Source organism: Arachis hypogaea, chromosome 19 (genome assembly GCF_003086295.3).
Source record: "Arachis hypogaea cultivar Tifrunner chromosome 19, arahy.Tifrunner.gnm2.J5K5, whole genome shotgun sequence".
Lineage (NCBI taxonomy): Eukaryota > Viridiplantae > Streptophyta > Magnoliopsida > Fabales > Fabaceae > Arachis > Arachis hypogaea.
The window spans coordinates 42,837,238-42,863,498 of NC_092054.1; the positions used below are offsets into that span (position 1 = coordinate 42,837,238).

At 35.9% G+C, this 26,261-nt stretch overlaps 1 protein-coding gene, 1 non-coding gene and 1 pseudogene across 2 annotated transcripts; 1 reads left to right on the forward strand and 2 right to left on the reverse strand.

Annotated features, from left to right (window-relative positions):
• Nucleotides 1-1,907: 1,907 nt before the first annotated feature.
• Nucleotides 1,908-4,509, forward strand: LOC140182253 (uncharacterized). Its single transcript, XM_072228394.1, has 5 exons — nt 1,908-1,984; nt 2,087-2,235; nt 2,843-2,985; nt 3,098-3,728; nt 3,974-4,509. The coding sequence occupies exons 1-5, from the start codon at nt 1,908-1,910 to the stop codon at nt 4,507-4,509; spliced, it is 1,536 nt and encodes a 511-aa protein (XP_072084495.1).
• Nucleotides 4,510-14,776: 10,267 nt separating this feature from the next.
• Nucleotides 14,777-18,517, reverse strand: LOC112778292 (protein LATE ELONGATED HYPOCOTYL-like; annotated as a pseudogene).
• Nucleotides 18,518-22,797: 4,280 nt separating this feature from the next.
• LOC112782040 (small nucleolar RNA R71) lies at nt 22,798-22,905 on the reverse strand. The gene has a single exon (XR_003192783.1). It is a non-coding gene; the product is annotated as a small nucleolar RNA R71 (small nucleolar RNA).
• Nucleotides 22,906-26,261: the final 3,356 nt, after the last annotated feature.

A 26,261-nucleotide genomic window follows, 5' to 3' on the forward strand; every position in this document is an offset into this window, starting at 1 on the left:
AATTAACATTAATTTATAATACATAAAATTTGTGGATTGTGATAAAAACGTAAATCAGACAAAAAAAACGCATACAATTATAGAAGAATTAAATCTATCATCTTTATTTATTTTTAACCATCGTTTTAATTTAGATTTTAATTTTTTTTAAAATCAGTGATAGTGGAATTTTATTGATGCTAGATAAAATTATAGAAGAATCTACGAAGCAGCATAAGTTATTGCTCTTTCAACAAATCATACCACATGTAAAAATAAATTAATTTAAATAAATCAAATTTGAATATATATATATATATATATATATATATATATATATAAATTAAATTGAATAAATTCGATTTAGACAAATACGTAATAAATTGAATTCATAAGGTTCGAATTACATGCAACTTCTGAATAATTATAATGATATGGGTATTGTATATAAAAATTAATACAAAAATAATTTAAATTATGTAAATATTTTTTTTATTTATGAACTATTAAAAATGAACGAAAAAATGTTGTATGAAATTTTAATTTTTTTGTATGGGGTGTTATATAAGGTTGCGTTTGTTTACAGAGACAGGACACTAAGACAAGGACACTGAGACACAAAATCGTGTTTGGCAGAGGAGACATGGACAGAGACAATGTGTCCAGAGACACTGAATTAGTGTATTTTGTGTCCATCCTGACAGGAAGGACACGGAGACACTAACAAGGGACACAACTTATTTTTTATTTTTTCTTTCATTATTCTTGTTAATTTTTCATAATTATATTTTGTATTGTTATATTTTTCATCTCAAATTTTTTGAATGAAAAAAAATGAGAATAAATTGAATTTTCATAATTTGTTCTAGTTTATCACCAAACAGAATACAAGAACACAAAATTTTGTGTCTCTATCAGTGTCTTATCCTGTCCTGTTCTCAGTGTCTTGTCCTGTCATGTTCTTAGAAACAAACGCAGCCTAAAATACTAATCTCATTATAATTATTTATTAAAACAGAGTACAACTAAGATTTTACTAACAAAATTAAATATTAGGGTTAAGTACTAAAATCGTCCCTAAGGTCTGGGGTGAAAATCAAAATCGTCCCCGACCTTTTTTGGTTATTAAAATCATCCTCAACGTTACAAAACGTTATAAAATCGTCCTTTTCCACTTCAATTTTATTTTTTTACCATATTACCCTTCATTATTAATAAAAATAATTAAAAATAATATTAAAAAATTAAAACAAATCCCACCCCAACACCCCCCTCCCCTCCCCCCTCCGCCCTCCGCCCTCCCTCACTCCCTCCCGCCTCCCCCCTCCCTCACCTTCCCGTAACCCCCTCGGCCCACTCCCTCACTCCCCACCCCTCAACCCTCACCCCCTCCGCCCTCCGCCCTCCCTCACTCCCTCCCGTAACCCCCCTCCCTCACCCTCCCGTAACCCCCTTGGCCCACCCCTCAACCCTCACCCCCTCCGCCCTCCCTTACTCCCTCCCGCCTCCCCCCTCCCTCACCCTCCCGTAACCCCCACAGCCCACTCCCTCACCCCCACCCCTCATCCCTCACCCATCACCCCACTCCCGACTCCCTTCACTCCCTCACCCTATCAGCCCACTCTCTCACCCCCTCACCTCCTCACCCTCCCGTAACCCCCTCACCCCACTCCCGTAACCCCCTCCCCCAGAACCCACCACCAAATTCAGCAACAACAATTCCAAATTTAAGCAACAAAACTTAGCAAAAAATCAGAATAATCAAAACTCAGCAACAATAATCAACAAATTCAGCAACAACAATTCCAAATTTAAGCCAAATCACAAAAAATTAAATTATAGATATTCCATAACAAATTTCACAAAAAATTTAGAAATTATACAACAAAAATTCAGTTCACAGAAGAAGAAGAAGAAGAAGCAGAACAATGGCGGATCACAGGTGGCAGGGCGGCGGTGCAACGGTGGCAGCGGCAGCGAAGAGCGGCGGCGTCCATGAAGACCGGTGGCGGCGGCGAGGACCCTTCCCCTTCCCCCTCTTCTTCCCGAAACCCCCCTCCCCCCTCTTCTCCCTTCGCGTTCCCTTCTCCCTTTCCCCGAGGAGCAGAGCGGCAGTGGCAGCGAAGAGCGGCGGCGGTAATGAAGACCGATGGCGGGGGCGAGGAGAGAAGAAGAAGAAGAAGAAGAAGAAGAAGGTGGTGGTGGTGCGGTGCGGCAGGGCGGCAAGGCGGCGGGCGGCGGTGCAGTGGTGCAGCGGTCCCTTTCTCTCCCCCCTCCCCTTTTTTCTCGTCCCCCCTTTCTTTCTCTCCCCACCCCCAGCCCCCTTCTCTGTATCTATCCTTTCTTTCCTTTATTTTTTTTATTTTATATTTATTTTATTTTATAACTATATTTATTTTATTTTATAATTTTTTAATGAGGGGTAGTTTGGTAATAAAAAAATAAAATTGGTAAAAAGGATGATTTTAAAGCGTTTTTTAACGTTGAGGATGATTTTAATAACGAAAAAAGGTCGGGGACGATTTTGATTTTGACCCAAGACGTTAGGGACGATTTCATTACTTAACCCTAAATATTATATTTTTATAAAATTTTAAAATTTTTTATTGTAAACACTTTTTGTGATTATTATAAATATCTATCTATTCTATTATATAAAAATCGGATGTCTGCACTTAATGATGAAGCTGACATGGCATACTTCGAAGAGTGTTTCCCAATTTAATTGTTTTAATTCATTCAATACAATTTATTGTACTGATTTAATTATATCAACTAATTGATTTGATTAGATATTTAAATATTAATATAATTAATATAATTTATTATAATTTATATTACTTAATTAATTAATATAATGCAGAGTTAACAATGTCAAATGATGAGATTAAGCAGTTGTGCTTAATGGATATAGACAAGATCTTACATTCCTCTGGTAAAACCTTAAAAGACTATCTTCCTATGCCTTTAGCAACTGAAGTAGAATTTTCCTGGTTAACCGAAAGGGTTATTAGGGAAAAGCTAAACTTTAACAAGGATGATTTAAAGAAAAATGCCTCAGACATGTTAGCCAGCGCAATACCTGAGGTGAGATATGCATTCGATAAAATTGTTACAGCTGTGTATTGTGATGAATGGGAGATTTTTCTTTGTGTATGGTCATGGGGGTGCTGGAAAAACATTTCTCTGGAACCTTATGTCTGTTGAGATTCGCTCAAGGGGTGATATAGTGTTAAACGTTGCTTCGAGTGGTATTGCATCTTTACTTCTTCCCAATGGAAGAACGGCACACTCAAGGTTCAAAATACCGCTGAATATAACTGAGGATTCTGTATGTAACATCAAACCTAGTTCCCCTCAAGCAATATTGCTGTTGATAGCCAAACTTATAATTTGGGATGGGGCTCCAATGATTAGTAGGTACTGCTATGAAGCACTTGATAAATGCTTGGGTGATATCATGAGGTGTTCTCCAACATATAGCAAAGATTTGCCCTTTGGAGGAAAAGTGGTTATACTAGGTGGAGACTTTAGACAAATTCTTCCTGTCATTCTACGAAGATCGAGACAACATATCGTTCATTCAACCATGAATTCGTCTTGTCTTTGGAAGTTTTGTCAAGTGCTCAAACTAACAAAAAATATGAGATTCTCTATAGAGACGACTGCTTCAGATCAAGATGAGACAGAGCAATTTGGTGAGTGGGTATTGAAAGTTGGTGATGGTCTAATAGGTGACAATATGGATGGTGAATCTGAGATATGTCTTCCAGGAGATATTGTTATTCCTTCTTCGGACCAGGCATTTGATGAGTTGGTTCATTTTTCTTATCCAAATATTTTGGAAAACATGTCCTCAATGGATTTTTTCAAAGTAAGAACTATACTGGCTCCCACACTAGACATCGTTGAAGAGGTCAACAACCATTTGATGGCTATCATTCCTAGAGGGGAAAATTAGATCTTAGTTCGGATTCCATTTGTATGGATGAAGGGAATATGGAGAGTCAACTAGATCTCTATAGTCCTGAATTACTGAATAGCATAAATTGTTCTGGTTTGCCTCCACATAAATTAATACTTAAGGTTGGTGTTCCGGCGATGTTACTGAGGAATATTGACCAATCCAGTGGTCTTTGTAATGGTATAAGGCTACAAGTTAGAAAGCTTGGAAATCATGTCATAGAATGTGAAGTCTTAACGGGTAACAATGTTGGTCATATTGCTTTGATTCCAAGAATGAATATTGTACCAACAAATGAAACCGTCCCAGTTAGATTCCAACAAAGACAATTTTCCATAATAGTATCGTTTGCCATGACAATTAATAAGTCTCAGGGACAAACTTTATCTCATGTTGGATTGTACTTGCCCAAACCAATTTTTACACATGGCCAACTATATGTGGCACTTTCAAGAGTTAAGAGTAAGAGATGTTTAAAAGTTTTATTTATAAATCACGTAGGAATGTCTGCAAATTCAACCATCAATGTTATTTATAGAGAAGTCTTTGAAAAAATAGTATTCTAATGTAAATATTTTAATTTTATTTTAAATTCTGTATCAGTGTATAATTATTTTACTTTAAAAAATATAAAATAATTATTACTCACTTTTTTTAAGTTAAACTTTGATTTTGATAATAATTTTATAAATTTTTTAAAATAATTATTATTTTGTATTTTTGTTTTAAATATCGAAGCATATAATTTTTTTTTTACTTTTATAAATTTTTCCGTGCTCATCACGGGTTCATACACTAGTAAAGACACTAAAAATATCATTTTTAAAGATATTTACATGTGTCATATTATTATTAAATATTTTTATTGAACCGGTTAATAATTTATTTTTTAATAAACCAAAAAAAATTAGTTTATTATAGCAACAATAATAAACCCAATTGTCCTTATTATAATTATTAGATCCGGTTTGATCCGATCAATTTACACAATCTGAACTGAATCATGTTTAAATTTTTTGGTAAAAAGACAAATATATCCCTGACTTTTTATTTTGCGGACATTTAAATTCTTAAAAATTTAAAAATACAATTAGGTCTCCAGAAAAAAAATCTAACCTTATCTCATTGTCCCTGCCCAAACCCAAATCCAACCCCAATCTCTCACTAATCTCTCAAGCTGACCCGAAAAAGAAAAAAGCTTAGCCATAACGTCTCTTTCCTCTCCCTTTTCTTACTGAAGCTCGAGCTTTCATCTCTTTTCTCACTGGCTCAATCTCAAGCTCTCTCCCTCTCTTGTTTTCGGTCAAGCACTTAAGGTCCTCGTCGCTCTCTGTGTCATCAATCGTCACCATCTTGTTAGTCATCACCGTCTCGCACTCAGTCGCACTTGCATGCAAAGTTGTCGAACTCGCGAGTCTAAGTAAACTCGTGGAGCTGACCTAGACTCGACTCGCGAGTTAACTCGTAGACTCGTACGAGTTCACCTGTTATGAAGTTTATATATATATAATTCATACATAATGTATATTTACTCAATTCTAACCCTTCAAAATTAATAATATCAATCTTAAAGCACATTATAAATTATAGTAGCATACATTATAACAAATATTTTAAAATACACATTCAAATCCTCTATAATTATTCTTATACAAATACAACATAGAACACAAAAAATTAAAAATTCTAAATCTGTAATACTAAATCTTTAATTGAACATTGAACAATATCAAATAATCAAATTAACTCTAAACAAAATAATTAATTACTAATCAGCCATGAATGGATGAATCATCTGGCCATCTAACATAAACGATAAGCAATAGGCTAAAATTAGAAGCAATAAAATTTAAAAAGAAAAAAAACTAAATCAAGAAGCAAATGCTCAAAAAGAGGGCAAAAGGCATACAAAAAATAGAGGATACAAAAGAAAAGAAGGGGCAAAGTCCCAACAACAGCAGATCGAAGACAAGGGTGCAGCAGATAGTGGTGATGAGGGTGCAGCAGCAGCACGAAATGACGGCGACAAAGAGTCATGGATTTTACAACGGCGCAAACCAGAACAGAGATAGGACTGTAGGAGAAGTAGTCGTACCGTGAACGGTGATAGCATGATGGAGTTGCGGATAGTGGAGATGTGAAGAAATATAAAGTAGAGGACAACATAGGTAAAATTCACAAAGACAATGGTGCAAATCAGAGCAGAGGTAGTAGACACAGGTGAACAGCGGCAGCTCGACGGGGAACAGTGACTGCGACAGAACATGGAGAAAGTGAGACTTGAGAGAAACAATGCTGATGAGTGAGTTTTCTTTCATTCTTTAGGAGTGTTATCGTAACCCTAGTAAAAAAAATATTTTTTTTTTGGTTTCAAAATGGCGCTTTTTTTAGCAAAAATGAAGAAAAACATAAACTCACTAACTCGGTCCTAAACTCACGAGTTTGTCCGAGTTTGACCGAGTCTAGCCGAGTTTACTCAGGATAGAGTCTATGTCCGAGTTAACTCGTTTCCATATCTAAACTCGTAAACTCATACGAGTTTACGAGTTAACTCGAGAGTTTAACAACAATGCTTGCATGCCTTCCCCGAGCTTGTCGTCACTGGCAAAAGAAGCAGCTGGTAGGAGTTACTAGAGCCACCGGCACAGAACGTGCAACACATCGATCCACTATTGCATACAGAGGCGGATGCGATGGCATTGATGTAGGTATGGCAGAGGCTGGAGGAGGAGCAGTTAAGCGGCGACATAAGAAGCGTTTGGGTGCAATTGAGGTAAACAATGGTATTGGAGCTTGTGATGTTGAAAGGGAGGGTACTGTTGAGCTGGATCCCTTGGTGAACCTTATCGGTGGTGACACACGTGTTCGGCAGGAGCGACACAGGACAGATGATGAGACGTTGGGACTGAGGGTTTATGGACTCGATCGGGTAAGAGTTGTTGAGCTTGTCGAAGACGAGAGTGTTAGAGGTACATCGGATCTTGTAGGCGGGGTCGCCACAGGTTGGGGTGGTGCTTAGTGGGAATGGGACGATGGCATTGCTGCACTGGGGGCATGGGGTTGCTGGTATCACGTGAGATGAAAAGAAGGGATAATAAAAGGAAGAGGAGGAGGTTGGTTGGGGATAAGAGCAGGAGATATGCCTGTTTTGCATTGGCAAAGAGCTGCTAGTTATGGGCAGACTAGAATATTTGGCATTTTGCAGTTTGTTGCTACACAATCAACACCAGCTCCTTGTCCTACTGCTCAGGTGATTGATTTTGATTATGTATTATTGTTTGTTGTTGTGTTTGAACATGGCCTAACTTCGCTAGAATTTCAGTGAAATAAAATATAAAAATAATATGACATTTCCTTTGTTTGTGTCCTGGGACGCAAGTTTAGAGAAAAAAGTATCTCCAAAAAGTGAGAATTTGGCTGCAGCTTCTGCTGACAACATAAATGCAAAGCCTGAATCCAAGCTTATTGACAGACAGGTAATACTTTAATAGTCAGTTTTGTAGGAAGCTTCTCTGTATTTTGAAATTACATTTAGGTGAATAGATAATTACTAATTAAGTATTTGGATTGGAATCATGACACTGGCCGTTGGTTGGAAAATTTAGTCATTCTTCTGCATCTAGTAATTACTGATGGATGGCATAAGTTAGTTTGAATTAGTAATAGAAGCAGCAGATATCAACAAGCCCTTATTAGCACAAGAAATGAAAATACGAACCATTTTATAATAGAAAATTTTCACACAAACATAACTTGTTAGTGGATATACCTTGTTAGTTGTTAGTGGATATCTAATAACCTTCATTCTTCAAATGTATTCAGTTTTATTCTCTATTTGTTATTTTGCAGAGATGAAGTTGTTTGTCATTGTATTTCCTATTAGCTTTGGGTACTTTGGTGCATTTAAAGTACTAGCAAACCAATTATTTAGATTAAATATCTCTAAACTTTTTTCCTGTTTAAAAAAAATCTCTCTTATAGGTGAAGGTCTTCTTTGCCATTCCTAAAACTATTGCAGCAAAAATTGAGTTGCCAGATGGAGTTGTACTTCAAGGTGTATTTTCTCCATGGAAACAAACTATGACCCTCTATGAGGTTTGTCCTTCAACAAATTTGATACTTTATTTGAGGGGAAAAATTCAATCATGAAAGTTGGAAATTTCTTGAGCTAACTATTTACTATCAGATAACTATAATTGCAATTTACAAAGAAATCCCTAGTTGTATAAAATGATTTATGTTGTATGTATGTATATTGTTGTAAACTCATGCAATACATTGTGGATGGATTTGACTGTTACTTCGCATATCCCCCATCTTTTATCAGATTAGTATTTCTTCTGGGACTGCTACTTAGCATTGTTCTTGATTTCCATGTTGATGATGCAGTTTCTCAGCTCTGCTTTGAAACAACCAGGTTTGAAGTTTGAGCTAATGCATCTGGTAGTAGTCTGACAGCAGACAATTCCTCAGTTCACTAAAGCAGGGAAGAACAGTAAAACATTGGAGGATGAGGACTTGATACCTTCAACTCTAATTAACTATCAGTTTAGTGTTTCAAGGCACTTGGTACCTTCAGCTCTAATTAAGTTCTTAAGTGGAGGCATTTTCTTTATAAGTTTTCCCAGCTATCACTTGCCAGCATCTGCCTTTCAGGCCACCTTTTCTTCTTTTGTTTTTTTCCTCAACAAATGGGCTTTCTCACCTTTCATCTGTAGTTTTTGGGCCCCAACTAATCAACTATGGCCTATTACCAATGCATGTAATAAAAAATATAATTTGATATACCAAATGAAAAAATTCATAATTTAAGCTTAGTTCTGGAAAAAAAGAAAAGCAGAATATGTTATAACTTTAACCTATTTTAACATGTTTGGTGTCTTTTGTGATGTTTATGTTTGCTGTGTTGTTACCTTATTATTTAGTAACGCGTCTTATTTTATGGCATCTTGAAGCTTGGAAAGGGTGTTGCCAAGGCACTGTCGACGATGATATGCGAAGCTGTTGTGCATAGGATAACAACAGTTGTATCAGAGTTTGTGAAAATGGTTAGTTCCTCATCAAAAAGTGAGAGTGACGGTGTAAAGATTTCGAAGAGTGCTCTAGCTGTTACACCACCATCGGACACTTTGAAACGCTTACTTGACGCCAACTCCTCAATGTGTTTGGGTGACGAACCAGTCACGAAGAAGAGGACTCTGAGGTGCAAGGGAAGAAAGCGTGGACTACCGGTCTCCGAAGTTAAGGTTTTTTATTTTTTAAATAACAAAATTTAAATACTACTAAGATAGCATTTGATGAAATTAATACACAATATATGATGTTATAGTTCACAAAGTTGCATTTACTGTGCGTCTTCCTATAAATGCTCCATTGGTTGTAGGATCGACAATTCCACATTTCTTCTTTTGAACCACATTGTATGTCTTTTGTCTCTTCAAATAATAATAACAATAAAAAATCATTGGGTAAGTTACTAAGTTTGCAATGAGTACCCTGAAAGAGTCATCCATTTCCTTCCCTTCGAAACCTAACTCACAAATAAAAAACAACCCTTGATAGTATACATCGAATGTTCCCCTTTATGTGCAATTAATACAGGAATAGTATTGTCAAATATAACTTATTTCAAGCCAGACCTATGATTTAAAAGTAGATAATGGTGTCAATTCCTGTTGGAAAACTTAATCTTTTCTTCCTAGCAAAATATATCCCAATCCATATTGTTAATCATGTTTAAATAATGAATAGCTTTTAAGAACTTTGTAAATGTCTTACTCTATTACCCTGTTATACATACTAACATACAACCATAAGACAACGCTGCATATTGGGAAGTTGGTGAAGGACACATCAGCCAAGCTAGTGATATGGATCACCATGTTGTTTATTTTTTAATGTTGTCTAATTTTATTTTAATTGTATTTCATGTATTGAACCATATTATAGTTTTTAAAGTTGCATGGTCCAACTAATTAAAAAATTGATTTAAAAACATAAAATAAAATCTGCTCCTCATATTCTCCTCTCTTTCCCACTAGATATGAGGTCCGAGCTTCACCAATGAGAGCTTTAGGCTTGTGAGTACCAGATTTTTTTCTACTCATCATATTGTGCCTGTTAGTGACATTTGAAGGCTGATTAGAATCCTGATTAGTACTAGGGAGTTAAATTTCAATTGCTGATATGGGAATTTAATTTGTTGATGTGGTGAAAAGCTGATTAGTTGAGAGAATTGTATTGAAAAATAAGTAACAACAATGCTTAAAATAATTATCATATTTTTTGAATTTGCGAAAAGAATTGTATTTTGGGAAAAAGGTTTCTCCGGGTCGTCCATGGCTTTACTATAACAATTACAATCCAAACATGGATGGGTATGACATGCCACATGTAAGTGTGCTTAAATTTTAGGATAACACTAGTATTAGAAAAATTGTTTATTTTTTATATGAAAAAAAAGTATCTGGCTGATTTTGTGTGTATACTTTGATTAAATAATTAACGTTTGACATTGTTTTTATTGTGTTTGGACCTTTTATTTCGGCCAACTAAAGAGATAAATTTTTTTTATAAAGAACTGGTCATTGCTACTTACATCTTTGGAAACGATTTGGATCCAGAGTAAGTAAAATTAATTTATTTCTCATTTTAATTGCTAATTTGTCATGTAATTATTTTTTTAACCTTTTCTAATACCATAGTATAATATTTTGATTTTATGATTTTAAGAAAGTGCTTGTTCCAAACGATTATTGTCGTGGCACACGCAAGACTCTTCTAACTATTATGCCTGGCAAGCCAATAATTGGTGATGTAAGAATTATTTCTGCAGTATTTATTTATTGTGCTTGCAAAATTATCAAATTTGGATTAGTGCAGCATAACCATGATTGTTTATACTCCATAGGTCCTTATCTTAGTTTGTTTGATACTCACCAAAGGGTCATTTGGGCCAAGAGGAAATAAATATGGCAACCAATGGTATTTGCCACTGATATTTTCCATAAGTTTATTGGTAGTTCGAAATTTAGTCCTCAATATTAATATATCTTTTCAGATAGACTAGAAATATAATAAGATTCCTCACTTAGTTCAATATTCAATGTAGCAAATTATTTTACGCCCAAAAACAGAACTATTTTGGCACAATGAAATACATCAAGGATAACTTCATAGGAGACCTTGGCGGTTTACACAAGGTTCGTTAATTTCAGTGAACATTCAATTAATTAGTACAATAATATTTCATGGCTGTTTTTGGTAAAAATGATCTTCTGAATGTTGTTGTAGATTTTTGTGCCAATTTACCTGAATGGTCATTAGTTTCTTATAGTGGTTGACTTGCTTCATGAGACCGTGTGATATCTGAACTCGTTCAAACATTGCACATTGATGCGAGAGTGTAAGAGTGTTATTGACAATGTGTTAAATTACCTTAAGAAGTTTTTATCCGACAATAGCTTTTAAGAAACATCTTCATTTAGAAACCTTCAATTTTCTAAGTATAAATTCAATGATGCAGTTATCCCGCAACAATCTACCAAATCGTAAGTTAAAAAATACGAATTTTTAAAGTACATATTCAATTTTTTGGCTGTTTGTTCTTTTATTATATTTCTTTGTTAATGTGTGCCTTAAATTGTGGCGAAGGAATGACCGTGGTATTTAGGTCACTCAATGGATGGTCTTCAGTCACTATTGGAGACCCGATAAGACATGGGTAAGAAAAATGTCATTATTAATGAAGTTATGTTTATTCCATTATCTAATACCATTGTTAATGTCTGTTAGGTTGTCAATGATTACTCAAAGATGCGACTGGCTATGGATTTGGTGAATGACGAGCATAACACAAAACGGGATATGATAAAGGAGCTTGCTGTTACTGACTGGAATAAAAAGATGCAGCAATCTATCCTTCAGACTTATGATTTTATAATGCTTGTTATTAGTAGTTATGGATTGAATTAGACCATTTTAATTTTCTTTGAAATACAATCTATTTTTATATTTTGCACTTATTTCTTTTGAACTATTTAGATACATGTTGATCTTTATATTTATAATGATTTATACATTATTTTTTGGACTATTTAGATATATGTTGATTTTTTTATTCATAATTATTTATACATTATTTCTTATGCCCATGCTATTTTATTTCTGACATTATGGCTTTGTGATGCCACATGATTTTCTTGCAGCAATTGTTTCATTTTTATTGCTTAACTGGTTATACTTTAATCCGAATTTGGTTAAAAAAATGATTGGATGCTTAGCTTTATTGTAATAAAGTGAAAAAATCATGCCTCCTTTCGGCTCTTCAAAGCTTAAATATGATTGCTCCAAATAAATAAACAATAACAACATATACACACCTCTTTCGATTATGAGGAAGGAAGACATACCAAAAAGCTATTCAATTCTCATTTATACTTTACTTCGCGCATCTATCTTGAAGATGAACACACACCTCTTTCTAGCACAATGATAATCAAATTATACCAAATTTCTCTTATAATATGTTTTCTTTTCTTGCTTTACACAACCTATATTTATGAGAGTTCGTTCTTATTCCTAAGCAAAGTGAACTATGTTTTAATACTTGGTTTCACTTAATTATGTGCCTCTATTTAGTACTGGATTCTTTTTATTTTCAAGAAAATCTTCGGATTATGAAGCTTACCCTATATATATATATATATATGGTAACCACATCAACGTAAAATCATACCCTGTTTGAGAAAAATTATTCCAATTCCAAGCAGAGTTTGAAAAATGAAAAAAAAAAAGAAAGAAAAGAATTGATAGATAGATGATGACTGCGCATCATGTTATGTTTTTCTATGCTTTTTCATATTAAAAATTAGTTTATAATGCCCAATTATTGAGTATTTATTGTGCTTAAGTTGAATATTACTTTGATTGCTTGAGTTAATAAATTTTATAGGAAATGGTGGAAAAAGAAGCAATAAAAGCACTAATAGAGGAAGCACACTCCCAAGGTGGCAAAAGAGTTGGAAACAAACTCAAAGAGAAGCAAAAGAGAATTTGCAACCCTGACCTCTTCACACTTCAAAAAGAATAACTCGAGATACAAAGCTCCAAATGAGGTGATCTCATTGCCATTGGAAAGTAGACTTCCATAGCTTTCCAAACATATATAATACTTTATGGTGGACACTGGATTTGAGGGTATAAATTGCTATTCGTTTAGCTTCACAATTTCAGCGTAAAACAAATCCCTGCACTTCGCCAAACTGACCTCTTCACCTTCAAAAAGATCATAACTTGGGCTAGAGAAGTCCAAATGATATGCTTTTAGCGGCGTTGGAAAGCTGAGATCCAGAGCTTTCCAATGATATATAATAGTCTATAGTGGTGATTCATTTTTGGGATGCAATAGACCAATCATTTAGCGAGTAAGGTTTCCCAAACCTTCAAAAGCCCAAAATGCCACTTCAATGACACTCCACATTGAGCCACTTCCAAATACTCCCATTCCTTCATTTATTCTTCAATGTTTCAAGCTCCCATGAAGAGAATTAAAATTTCACAAGTCCAAGTCAAGCCACAATTAACAATCAATCAAGGCCACAAGAATCATCTAGAAGTAATTAGGAAATTTGCATTTGATTTTAATTTCATTTGAATTTGTAATTTAGGTAGCTTATAAATAGGACTTTAGCTTCATCATTTTACACACACAATGGAGGGGTGGAGGTGACTCCACTGCCCTTTCACTCTCATTCTCTTCTCTTTTTCCATTTCTTTCATATACACTTTTGTAAATATTTAGTTATGAGCTTCTAATTTCCAACATTGGGAAAGAGAGCTCTATTGCTATTTGATGGATTAATTTGTTTTTATTCTTCTTCTTCTCTTCATTTCTCTTTGATTTACTTGAAGGATTTTTGTTCTTCATGCTTAGTATTCAATTATCTTGGAAAAGAGATTGAATGCAAATTAGGTTTCATGGGAACCTTGGAAGAGGAAACATGAAACCATGCTTGAAAATTCTTCTCACACTTGAGTAGATTTGGGTATGGATGGGATATTGTGACATTTAATCTATCCATTATTTGGGTCTAGAAAAGTGTGTGGTATAATTAGGGACCATTCTTCATCTCTTCTCATGAGCAATTAGACCAAGGAATTGGCTATTGATCAAGATTGGGGATATTGAGTTACCAAAGAATTGGGACTCAATCACTCATGATTGCCAAGAGGTCAATGAGTTGCATGATTGAAGATGAGATAAAATCAATTGATCCTAAGAATGCAATATCTCTTGATCCCAATGTTAATTTCATTCTTAATTCTTGTTATTTACTTTTTGTCTTTAATTCTTGTTATTTACTTATGCACATTTATGGCTTTCTTTATTTTTGCACATTTATGCCTTCCAAGTGTTTGTAGAAATGCTTCACTTGGTTTTACTTTCTAGTCATTTACTTTCTTACACTTTACTTTCTTGTACTTTCCATTCGTTGCAATTTACATTCTTGCACTTTGATTTTTAGCACTTTAATTTCTTGTCATTTACTTTTCTTGCACTTTATTGCTTTCCTTTACTTTCATGTCATTTACTTTTCTTGTTGCTTATCACTCAAAATTGAATTGTCTAACTAGAATAATTAATCAACTATTGCTTGCTTAATCCATTAATCCTCGTGGGATCGACCTCACTCTTGTGAGTTATTACTTGACGACAATTCGGTATACTTGCCGAAGGAATTTTTGTAGTGATATATTAATTCCACGTATCAATAGACAGATAGATAGATATCAGAAAACTATACGGTAAAATCAAGAAAAACGGCTGAATCAAGGATCATAAATTACTTAATGTTCATCAATGCTTCCAACCCTATTTTCCTTGGCCTCAATTGAACATCTTTTGTAAGGTTTGAAGTCGGTTCGACGAGTCTTGAGCTTTCCTTGTCCAAGTCATATGGTTAGCAGTCCCTCTTCCTCATTATTCTCTATACATGGCATCATTTTCTGAATACCCTAAAAAATAGAACTGCATTTCTTGCTCTCTTGGCCTTCATCCTTGATATCTATGGTTTGCTTGTTATCCCTGATGCTGTCCATTTCCTGATCCTTGTTTAGCAAATCGGGCAGAGGCGAAAAGCTTTGTGGCAACACCTCTCTGGCAAAGAGAGCCTGAAAGGCCAGTCGCCCCTGGTAATTAAGGTTTCATAAGAAAAAGCAACGCATGATTGCATTGTATTAAAATAATTTCATGAAAAGAAAATGTGATACAATGTTACCTCTTCGGAGACCTCTTTCCAAGAATCAGTAAGGTTGCTAACACTCCTACTACGACGATTACTAGATTCAATGGCTAAATTGTTAGCATCAGCTATTTCAGGCACTTCCTTCCCTTGCTCATCCTTCTCTAATGCATCAGTCTCCAATTCGCTGCTAGAGGTTGTGTTGGAACCACATGAGGATCGATCGACTGATTTTCTATCTTTTGCTTTGTTGGAATCAATGCGCTCGGATATTTCTTTATTCAACTCTTGATCAGTAGCCTTGGCCGGCCAATATCTGTTAAAGATTATTTTTTCGTTAACAAAAGAGAGAATTTCATTAATGTATTGAGGCCAAAAGAAAGCACTTGCAAGTAAAATCAATTTTTTTCTATTGAACCTTGTGAATGGTGTAATAGGGAGCCCACACAGGCTGAATAGCTTTAAATTTGTCAAAAAACTCAGATAGAAATGCAGAGAGATATCCAGTTCCAATTTTTTGCTGACAGGCAGAGAGACCGGCAACAATGGCTGACATTTTATCCTTCAATTTATCATTCTGTGTGCTCGCCCATATTAGAGCTGATGCACTTAAGTAATGCCCTGCAGGAGTGTTAAAAACACGTTATTATTAGACCAACATTGATCAGGAGAAAGAAATCCAATACTACATTGTCAAGATCCAAAAAGTGAAACAATGAACGTGTGAGGGGAAAATGGTATTCTTTTACAGATAAGAAGCATGCGATAAGTAATTAATCTGGTAGGTTGTAACAATCAGCTCCACAATTTTTTGTTCAAATTTCCCACTTATATTACAAGTACCCAAGGAGTAAATCCATGTAAGCTTTCTGTGCTTTGTTTTAGTTGGATAAAATTCCTTGAAAACTTCAACGCACTTGATCTAAAAATATTAAGAGAGGGAAGCTGTTACTTGTAGACCAAAATCTACTTAATCCAAGTGTACCAAGTACTTGGCACCATGTTATATAAGATGCTTATATGAAGAATATGTAGATTACCATTTTCGTTGGAAGATTGAGATCAAAAGATTTGTAACTGGGCCAGAAGCCATTAGTCAGAACTGTAACTGTCAAGTCTATTCCAGGGTCCACATTAGGATTATTGCTTAAATACTCCTCAAAGCTAGTTTGATTCTCCTTTGCCAGTGTCAAGTTTGTAACCTGGTGGAAGCAAAAAGCAACATAATTTTTAGTTGACCAGCCAAAAAGAGATAAACATGGTATATGTAAAGAACCTATCATTCCTTCCATCTTTGATGTAAACTGTCCACCACATTGTTGCTTCAATTTGGCCTTCATGATCATCGTTGGCACTCGTAAAAAAGAAGTCTTCAAGTAAGCTTCTTCCTGAAAGTAAGCAATTATAATGAAACAATTGCGAAAGAAGAACAACATCAAATTAACCTAGGTAATAACAAAAACTGAAGAAGCCAAGAGCACAAAATAGGTTCGAGCAGAGAACATACCCGTCTATAAATAAGCAGAGAACATACCCGTCAAAAGAGCATCACCTTCAATAAATAGAAAAGCATTTCCAGACCTCATCAACAATATCATTGCCAATCCCTGACATAGAAAATAGAGCCAACCGATCTTCATATGCACTGACAGCAACAAAACAACCACTGCAAAAAGTCAAACATAAGAATTGAAAATATTCGCAATAGTTTACACACTTTGCATTTGTCCATTTTAACATGGTGCATTATATTTTGAAAGCACATTATTATCCAGATTCCAGATAACTAGAAAACTATACATCCATTCTATTAATAACAGATATCACTTATATTAGTAAGTGAAACCATATGGAATAAATAAGACAGTAGCATATATATATATATATATATATATATATATATATATATATATATATATATATATATATATATATATATACCAGATAAAATATTACTTAGAATCAACTGCTAGCAATCTTTCAGGGAGACCAATTGAACAAATCTCAGTACTTAAAATCCATGAATTTCAATGAGTTCCTTAATACAGATAGACCAGTTTTGCCAAAGCCTATAAACATTATTGGTTGTTTGGGTGGATTGGTCTATTAATACACCTTCCATTTTAAATTCAAATAAACACTTTAATCTTTTCTCAAATCATCATAAGAGACCCTTTTGAATGTTAGAATGAATAAGAATAAACAATAATCTGATATGGGCTATTTACATTTTCCTTTTGCAATTAAAAAGTCTTCAAACAGAAACCTGAACAACTGAGTATATGAACTTCAAAAAATAGAGCAAATTCTAACTTAGTCAGGTTAACTATATAAATCAACAACTATTGAATCCTTATGCACATTTCAGTAGAGTCTAGTGTCTATTTATTAAATTTACCCATAAGAAAATATCTAAAAATTTAATAATAAAAATTTTATATCAACCTCAATGCACTACTATTTGAAATTCAAAAATTTAAACAACATCTTAAAATATACTCTCATCACACTATAGAAGTATATGGTACTGCATCCCATTAAACTTTGAAATTTGTCCTTGTTGTACAACCTGTTCTCCACTGTACAAATAAATTTGAGAGAAAAAGAAAGGACTTTAGCGAATCATAATGTGATATCAAATAATTTAAAAATTACTAAACAGTAAGAATTAACAATGCAATAATTAATTTCTTATTATTCATACCTGTAATAGCCACTGATGACTTCCATATGGTAGGATGGGAGCCCTATGGCTATTAATCAATCCTAAATCACCTAGCCCAAATCCTAGCTGTACAGATGCATTTACTTTTGTATTTGGCACTGCTGATGTCCCTTAAGAAGCCATAGGGTCCTTGGGAAGCTCCTATGAAAAAAATGATACATACAATCAACATTGCTATCAAGTATAACTATAACATAGAATTTACAAGTTTATTTTAATTCAAGTAACCACTATGGCAATATTGTATCTTACTGACCTCTTCTGTACCAAAGCTAGTTTGTGTGTCAATACTAGTCTTATCACCCGAATCGTCACCGTCATTTCTCACAAGACAATTCTTCTTCATATGACCAGCACGGTTGCATTTAGTGCATCTCCGTTTACCTCTCTCTCTTTTTTTTTCCCTTGGGTGCACCTTTTGTCTTGACTATTGAAAGGTCACCAACAGGGTCGGCATGGGAGAATCACTTGTTTGTCTTTTCAAGAAAGATTTTTGCTCTAGTGTTTTAGTCCAACGACAGACTTCATTCATAGTGTCATGGAAAGAAGGATCATCTTGAGCTCCTAAGAATACCATCCACGTAACTGCCACTGAAAATGCGCCATAACGCATTAAAAGTTCTCTTTCTCTGTCTTGTGCAGTGCCCCTAGCAAAATTTTCATCCAGCTACTTTTTGGTATCCTTCGACCATCTTTTCAAAAGAAGACTATCTGACAACTTCTGTAAACCTACCATTTTCATGGCACAAAACATATGGCTGCAAGGAATGCCTTCACTACTTGATGAGCGGATAATTTATACGCTTTTTGACATTGTTTTTAGTATGTTTTTAGTAGGATCTAGTTACTTTTAGGGATATTTTCATTAGTTTTTATGTTAAATTCACATTTCTGGACTTTACTATGAGTTTGTGTGTTTTTCTGTGATTTCAGGTATTTTCTGGCTGAAATTGAGGGACTTGAGCAAAAATCAGATTCAGAGGTTGAAGAAGGACTGCTGATGCTGTTGGATTCTGACCTCCCTGCACTTAAAGTAGATTTTCTGGAGCTACAGAACTCGAAATGGCGTGCTTCCAATTGCGTTGGAAAGTAGACATCCAGGGATTTCCAGAAATATATAATAGTCCATACTTTGGCCAAGAATAGATGACACAAACTGGCGTTCAACGCCAGCTCTCTGCCCAATTCTGGCGGCCAGCGCCAGAAAAGGATCCAAAACCAGAGTTGAACGCCCAAACTGGCACAAATGCTGGCGTTCAACTCCAAGAAGGACCTCTACACGTGCAACACTCAAGCTCAGCCCAAGCACATACCAAGTGGGCCCCGGAAGTGGATTTATGCATCAATTACTTACTTCTGTAAACCATATTAGCTAGTTTACTATAAATAGGACATTTAACTATTGTATTAGATATCTTTTGATCCTGGATTGTATCTTTTGATCACTTTTAGATCTCTAGACCTCCATGGGAGGCTGGCCACTCGGCCATCCTTACCCTCTATTCACTTATGTATTTTCAACGGTAGAATTTCTACACTCCATAGATTAAGGTGTGGAGCTCTGCTGTTCCTCAAAGATTAATGCAAAGTACTACTGTTTTCTATTCAATTCTTCTTATTTCGCTTCTAAGATATTCATTCGCACTTCAACCTGAATGTGATGAACGTGACAATCATCATCATTCCCTATGAACGTGTGCCTGACAACCACTCCCGTTCTACATTAGATTGAATGAGTATCTCTTAGATCTCTTAATCGGAATCTTCGCGGTGTAAGCTAGAATGATGGCGGCATTCAAGAGAATCCGGAAGGTCTAAACCTTGTCTGTGGTATTCCGAGTAGGATTCAATGATTGAATGACTGTGACGAGCTTCAAACTCGCGATTGCCGGGCGTAGTGACAGACGCAAAAGGATAGTAAATCCTATTCCAGCATGATCGAGAACCAACAGATGAATAGCCGTGCTGTGACAGGGTGCGTTGACCATTTTCACTGAGAGGATAGGATGAAACCATTGACAAGGGTGATGCCTCTAGACGATTAGCCGTGCCGTGACAGGGCATTTGGATCATTTTCCCGAGAGAAGACCGAAAGTAGCCATTGACAATGGTGATGTATCACATAAAGCCAGCCATAGAAAGGAGTAAGACTGATTGGATGAAGATAGCAGGAAAGCAGAGGTTCAGAGGAACGAAAGCATCTCTATTCGCTTATCTGAAATTCTCACCAATGAATTACATAAGTATTTCTATCCCTATTTTATTAATTATTTTTGAAAAGCCCATTACTATTTTATATCCGCCTGACTGAGATTTACAAGGTGACCATAGCTTGCTTCATACCAACAATCTCTGTGGGATTCGACCCTTACTCACGTAAGGTATTACTTGGACGACCCAGTGCACTTGCTGGTTAGTTGTGCGAAGTTGTGAACCATGGTATTGGCATCATGTGTTTGGCGCCATTACCAGGGAAAGAAAGAGCAATGAATTTTACATAATAAAAGTGTAATCACAATTTCTGCGCACCAAGTTTTTGGCGCCGTTGCCGGGGATTGTTCGAGTTTGGACAACTGACGGTTCATCCTGTTGCTCAGATTAGGTAATTTTCTTTTTTGTTTTGTTTTCAAAAATTTTCCAAAAATCTTTCAAAAGTGTTTTCTTTTGTTTTCGAAAAAAAAAATTTATTCAAAATTTTTAAAGAATGAATCCTAGTGTTTCATGAAGCATGTGAAGCCTGGCTGGCTGTAAAGCCATGTCTAAATTCTTTTGGACTGAGGCTTCCACTCATAAGTATATGAAGTTGGATGAAATATCAGCTGTTGTATACATGAGAGGTATCTATGTTTGCTGAAGCTTGGCTGGCCATTGGCCATGTCTAGTGTTTTGGACCGGAGCTTTCATTGAAAGCTTGGCTGGCTAGTGAGCCATGTCTAATTCCTGGACTGAAGCCGTAGACTAAGAATGCAAGATTCCTGGAATTCAGATTAAAAATTTTGGAATCCTTATTTTCCTTTTTCAATTAATTTTCGAAAAATCCAAAAAAATTAGAAAATCATAAAAATAAAAAAAAATATTTTTCTGTTTCTTGTTTGAGTCTTGAGTCATGTTATAAGTTTGGTGTCAATTGCATGTGCATCTTGCATTTTTTTTCGAAAATTTCATGCATTCATATTGTTCTTCATGATCTTCAAGTTGTTCTTGATAAGTCTTCTTGTTTGGTCTTTGCATTTGCATGTTTTGTGTCTTTTCTTGTTTTTCATATGCATTCTTGAATTCTTAGTGTCTAAGCATTAAAGAATTCTAAGTTTGGTGTCTTGCATGTTTTCTTTGCATTAAAAATTTTTCAAAAATATGTTCTTGATGTTCATCATGATCTTCATAGTGTTCTTGGTGTTCATCTTGACATTCATAGCATTCTTGCATGCATCACATGTTTTGATCTAAAATTCTCATGCATTGCATAATTTTCATGTTTTTCTCTCTCATAATAAAAAATTCAAAAATCAAAAAAATATCTTTCCCTCTTTTCTCTCATAATTTCGAAAATTAGATTTGACTTTTTCAAAACTTTTTAAAATTTAGTTGTTTTTATGAGTCAAATCAAATTTTCAATTTAAAAATCTCATCTTTTTCAAAATCTTTTTCAAAAATCAAATCTTTTTCAAATTTCTTAGTTATTTTCGAAAATTCTAAAAACATTTTTCAAAAATATTTTTCTTATATCAAATTTTCGAAAATAACATCACCAATTAATGTTTTGATTCAAAAATTTCAAGTTTGTTACTTACTTGTTAAGAAAGTTTCAAACTTTAAGTTCTAGAATCATATCTTGTGATTTCTTGTGAATCAAGTCATTAATTGTGATTTTAAAAAAAAATCAAATCTTTTTCAAAAACTAATTTCAATCATATCTTTTCAAAAATATCTTCTTATCTTATCTTTTTCAAAAATTTGATTTCAAAATATCTTTTCTAACTCCCTAACTTCTTATCCTTTCAAATTTGTTTCAACTAACTAACTAACTTTTTGTTTGTTTCTTATCTTTTTCAAAACCACCTAACTAACTCTCTCTCTCTCTAATTTTCGAAAATATCTCCTCTCTTTTTCAAAATTTCTTTTTAATTAATTAATTATTTTAAATTTTAATTTTAATTTTCGAAAATTACTAACATTTTTCAAAAACTATTTTCGAAAATCACTAACTCTTTTTTCAAAAATAATTTTCGAAAATTCTCTTCTCTCTCATCTCCTTCTATTTGTTTATTCATCTACTAACATCTCTCCCTCACTCACAAAAAAAAAAGAGGATCTCTATTATTATTATTTTTCTATGCCCTCTTCTTTGTCATATGAGCAGGAGCAAGGACAAGAACATTCTTGTGGAAGCAGATCCAGAACCTGAAAGGACTCTGAAAAGGAAACTAAGAGAAGCTAAAATACAACAATCCAGAGATAATCTTTCAGAAATTTTCGAACAGGAAGAGGAGATGGCAGCCAAAAATAATAATAATGAAAGGAGGATGCTTGGTGACTTTACTGCACCTAATTCCAATTAACATGGAAGAAGCATCTCCATTCCTGCCATTGGAGCAAACAACTTTGAGCTGAAACCTCAATTAGTTTCTCTGATGCAGCAAAACTGCAAGTTTCATGGACTTCCATCTGAAGATCCTTTTCAGTTCTTAACTGAATTCTTGCAGATATGTGATACTGTTAAGACTAATGGAGTAGATCCTGAAGTCTACAGGCTCATGCTTTTCCCTTTTGCTATAAGAGACAGAGCTAGAATATGGTTGGATTCTCAACCTAAAGACAGCCTGAACTCTTGGGATAAGCTGGTCAAGGCTTTCCTAGCCAAGTTCTTTCCTCTTCAAAAGCTGAGCAAGCTTAGAGTGGATGTTCAAACCTTCAGACAGAAAGAAGGTGAATCCCTCTATGAAGCTTGGGAGAGATACAAAGGACTGACCAAAAAGTGTCCTTCTGACATGCTTTCAGAATGGACCATCCTGGATATATTCTATGATGGTCTGTCTGAGTTATCTAAGATGTCATTGGATACCTCTGCAGGTGGATCCATTCACCTAAAGAAAATGCCTGCAGAAGCTCAAGAACTCATTGACATGGTTGCAAATAACCAGTTCATGTACACTTCTGAAAGGAATCCTGTGAATAATGGGACGCCTATGAAGAAGGGAGTTCTTGAAATTGATACTCTGAATGCCATATTGGCTCAGAACAAAATATTGACTCAACAAGTCAATATGATCTCTCAGAGTCTGAATGGAGTGCAAGCTGCATCCAACAGTACTCAAGAGGCTTCTTATGAAGAAGAAGCTTATGATCCTGAGAACCCTGCAATAGCAGAGGTGAATTACTTAGGTGAACCTTATGGAAACACCTATAACTCATCATGGAGAAATCATCCAAATTTCTCATGAAGGATCAAAAGCCTCAACAAGGCTTTAATAATGGTGGAAGAAACAGGTTTAGCAATAGCAAGCCTTTTCCATCATCCACTCAGCAACAGACAGAGAATTCTGAGCAGAATCCATCTAGCTTAGCAAACTTAGTCTCTGATCTATCCAAGGCCACTGTAAGTTTCATGAATGAAACAAGGTCTTCCATTAGAAATTTGGAAGCACAAGTGGGCCAGCTGAGTAAAAGGATCACTGAAATCCCTCCTAGCACTCTCCCAAGCAATACAAAAGAAAATCCAAAAGGAGAGTGCAAGGCCATTGACATAACCAAAATGGCCGAACCCAATGAGGGAGAGGAGGACGTGAATCCCAAGGAGGAAGACCTCCTGGGACGTCCAGTGATCAATAAGGAGCTTCCCTCTGAGGAACCAAAGGACTCTGAGGCTCATCTAGAGACCATAGAGATTTCATTGAACCTCCTTATGCCCTTCATGAGCTCTGATGAGTATTCCTCTTCTGAAGAGAATGAGGATGTTACTAAAGAGCAAACTGCCAAGTTTCTTGGTGTAATCATGAAGCTGAATGCCAAATTATTTGGCATTGATACTTGGGAAGTTGAACCTCCCCTGTTCATCAATGAACTAAGTGATCTGGATCAACTGACATTGCCTCAGAAGAGACAGGATCCTGGAAAGTTCATAATACCTTGTACTATAGGCACCATGATCTTCAAGGCTCTGTGTGACCTTGGTTCAGGGATAAACCTCATGCCCCTCTCTGTAATAGAGAAACTGGGAATCTATGGGGTGCAAGCTGCTAAATTCTCATTAGAGATGGCAGACAATTCAAGAAAATAGGCTTATGGACAAGTAGAGGACGTGTTAGTAAAGGTTGAAGGCCTTTACATCCCTGCTGCTTTCATAGTCCTGGATACTGGAAAGGAAGAGGATGAATCCATCATCCTAGGAAGACCTTTCCTAGCCACAGCAAGAGCTGTGATTGATGTGGACAGAGGAGAATTAATCCTTCAATTGAATGAGGACAACCTTGTGTTTACAACTCAAGGATCTCTCTCTGCATCCATGGAGAGGAAGCAGAAAAAGCTTCTCTTAAAGCAGAGTCAACCAAAGCCCCCACAGTCAAACTCTAAGTTTGGTGTTGGGAGGCCACAACCAAACTCTAAGTTTGGTGTTGAACTCTCATATCCAAACTCTAAGTTTGGTGTAGGAGAGTCTCAACAATGCTCTGAACATCTGTGAGGCTCCATGAGAGCCCACTGTCAAGCTATTGACATTAAAGAAGCGCTTGTTGGGAGGCAACCCAATTTTTTATTTATCTAACTATATTTTTCTTAGTTATATGTCTTTATAGGTTCATGATCATGTGGAGTCACAAAATAAACAAAAAAATTAAAAACGAAATAAAAAACAGCAGAAGAAAAATCACACCCTGGAGGAAGCATCTGTCTGGCGTTCAACGCCAGAACAGAGTATGGTTCTGGTGCTGAACGCCCAAAAAGGGCAGCATCCTGGCACTGAACGCCCAGAACAAGCATGGTTCTGGCGTTCAACGCCAGAAATGGCTAGTAAATGGGCGTTGAACGCCCAAAATGGGCACCAACCTGGTGCTGAACGCCCAGAGTTGTGTGCAAGGGCATTTTGCATGCCTAAATTGGTGCAGGGATGTAAATGCCTTGACACCTCAAGATCTGTGGACCCCACAGGATCCCCACCTACCTTTGCTCACTTCTTCTCACCTCTCTTTCACACAATCCCATAAACACCTTTCCCCAAAAACCCTTCACCAATCACCTCAATCTCTCTTCCCCATCAACTCTTCACCACTCACATCCATCCACTCTTCCCCATAAACCTACCTCACAAACTCCACCTACCTTCAAAATTCAAAACCAATTTCCCACCCAAACCCACCCTAAATGACCGAACCTTAACCCCCTCCCTCCCCTATATATAGCCCTCCATTCTTCCTCATATTCACACAACACAACCCTCTCCTCTCTACTTGGCCGAAACACACTTCATCCCTCTTCTCCATATTTTCTTCTTCTTCTTCCTCTATTCTTTCTTTTATTGCTCGAGGGCGAGCAATATTCTAAGTTTGGTGTGGTAAAAGCATAAGCTTTTTGTTTTTCCATTACCATTGATGGCACCTAAGACCGGAGAATCCTCTAGAAAGGGGAAAGGGAAGACAAAAGCTTCCACCTCCGAGTCATGGGAGATGGAAAGGTTCATCTCCAAAGCCCATCAAGACCACTTCTATGATGTTGTGGCCAAGAAGAAGGTGATCCCTGAAGTCCCTTTCAAACTCAAAAGAAATGAGTATCCGGAGATCCGACATGAAATTCAAAGAAGAGGTTAGGAAGTTCTAACAAATCCCATCCAACAAGTCGGCATCCTAATGGTTCAAAAGTTCTATGCCAATGCATGGATCACCAAGAACCATGATCAAAGTAAGAACCCGGATCCAAAGAACTACGTTACAATGGTTCGGGGGAAATACTTAGATTTTAGTCCGGAAAATGTGAGGTTGGCGTTTAACTTGCCTATGATGCAAGGAGATGAATGCCCCTACACTAGAAGGGTCAACTTTAATCAAAGGTTGGACCAAGTCCTTATGGACATATGTGTGGAAGGAGCTCAATGGAAGATTGACTCCAAAGGCAAGCCGGTTCAACTAAGAAGATTGGACCTCAAGCCTGTGGCTAGAGGATGGTTGGAATTCATCTAATGCTCCATCATCCCCACTAGCAACCGATCTGAAGTTACTGTGGATCGAGTCATCATGATTCATAGCATCATGATTGGAGAGGAAATAGAAGTTCATGAAGTCATCTCTAATGAACTCTACAAAATAGCCGAAAAGTCATCCCCCATGGCAAGGCTAGCTTTTCCTCACCTTATTTGCCATCT

Bases quoted from the DNA above. Each gene is read 5' to 3' on its own strand.
- LOC140182253 (XM_072228394.1), top strand. From the start codon at position 1,908: ATGGCGGATCACAGGTGGCAGGGCGGCGGTGCAACGGTGGCAGCGGCA. The intron at 2,986-3,097 runs GTTATTAGGGAA...AAATTGTTACAG, and splicing joins TTTCCTGGTTAACCGAAAGG to CTGTGTATTGTGATGAATGG. The intron at 3,729-3,973 runs GTGAATCTGAGA...GTATGGATGAAG, and splicing joins AATAGGTGACAATATGGATG to GGAATATGGAGAGTCAACTA.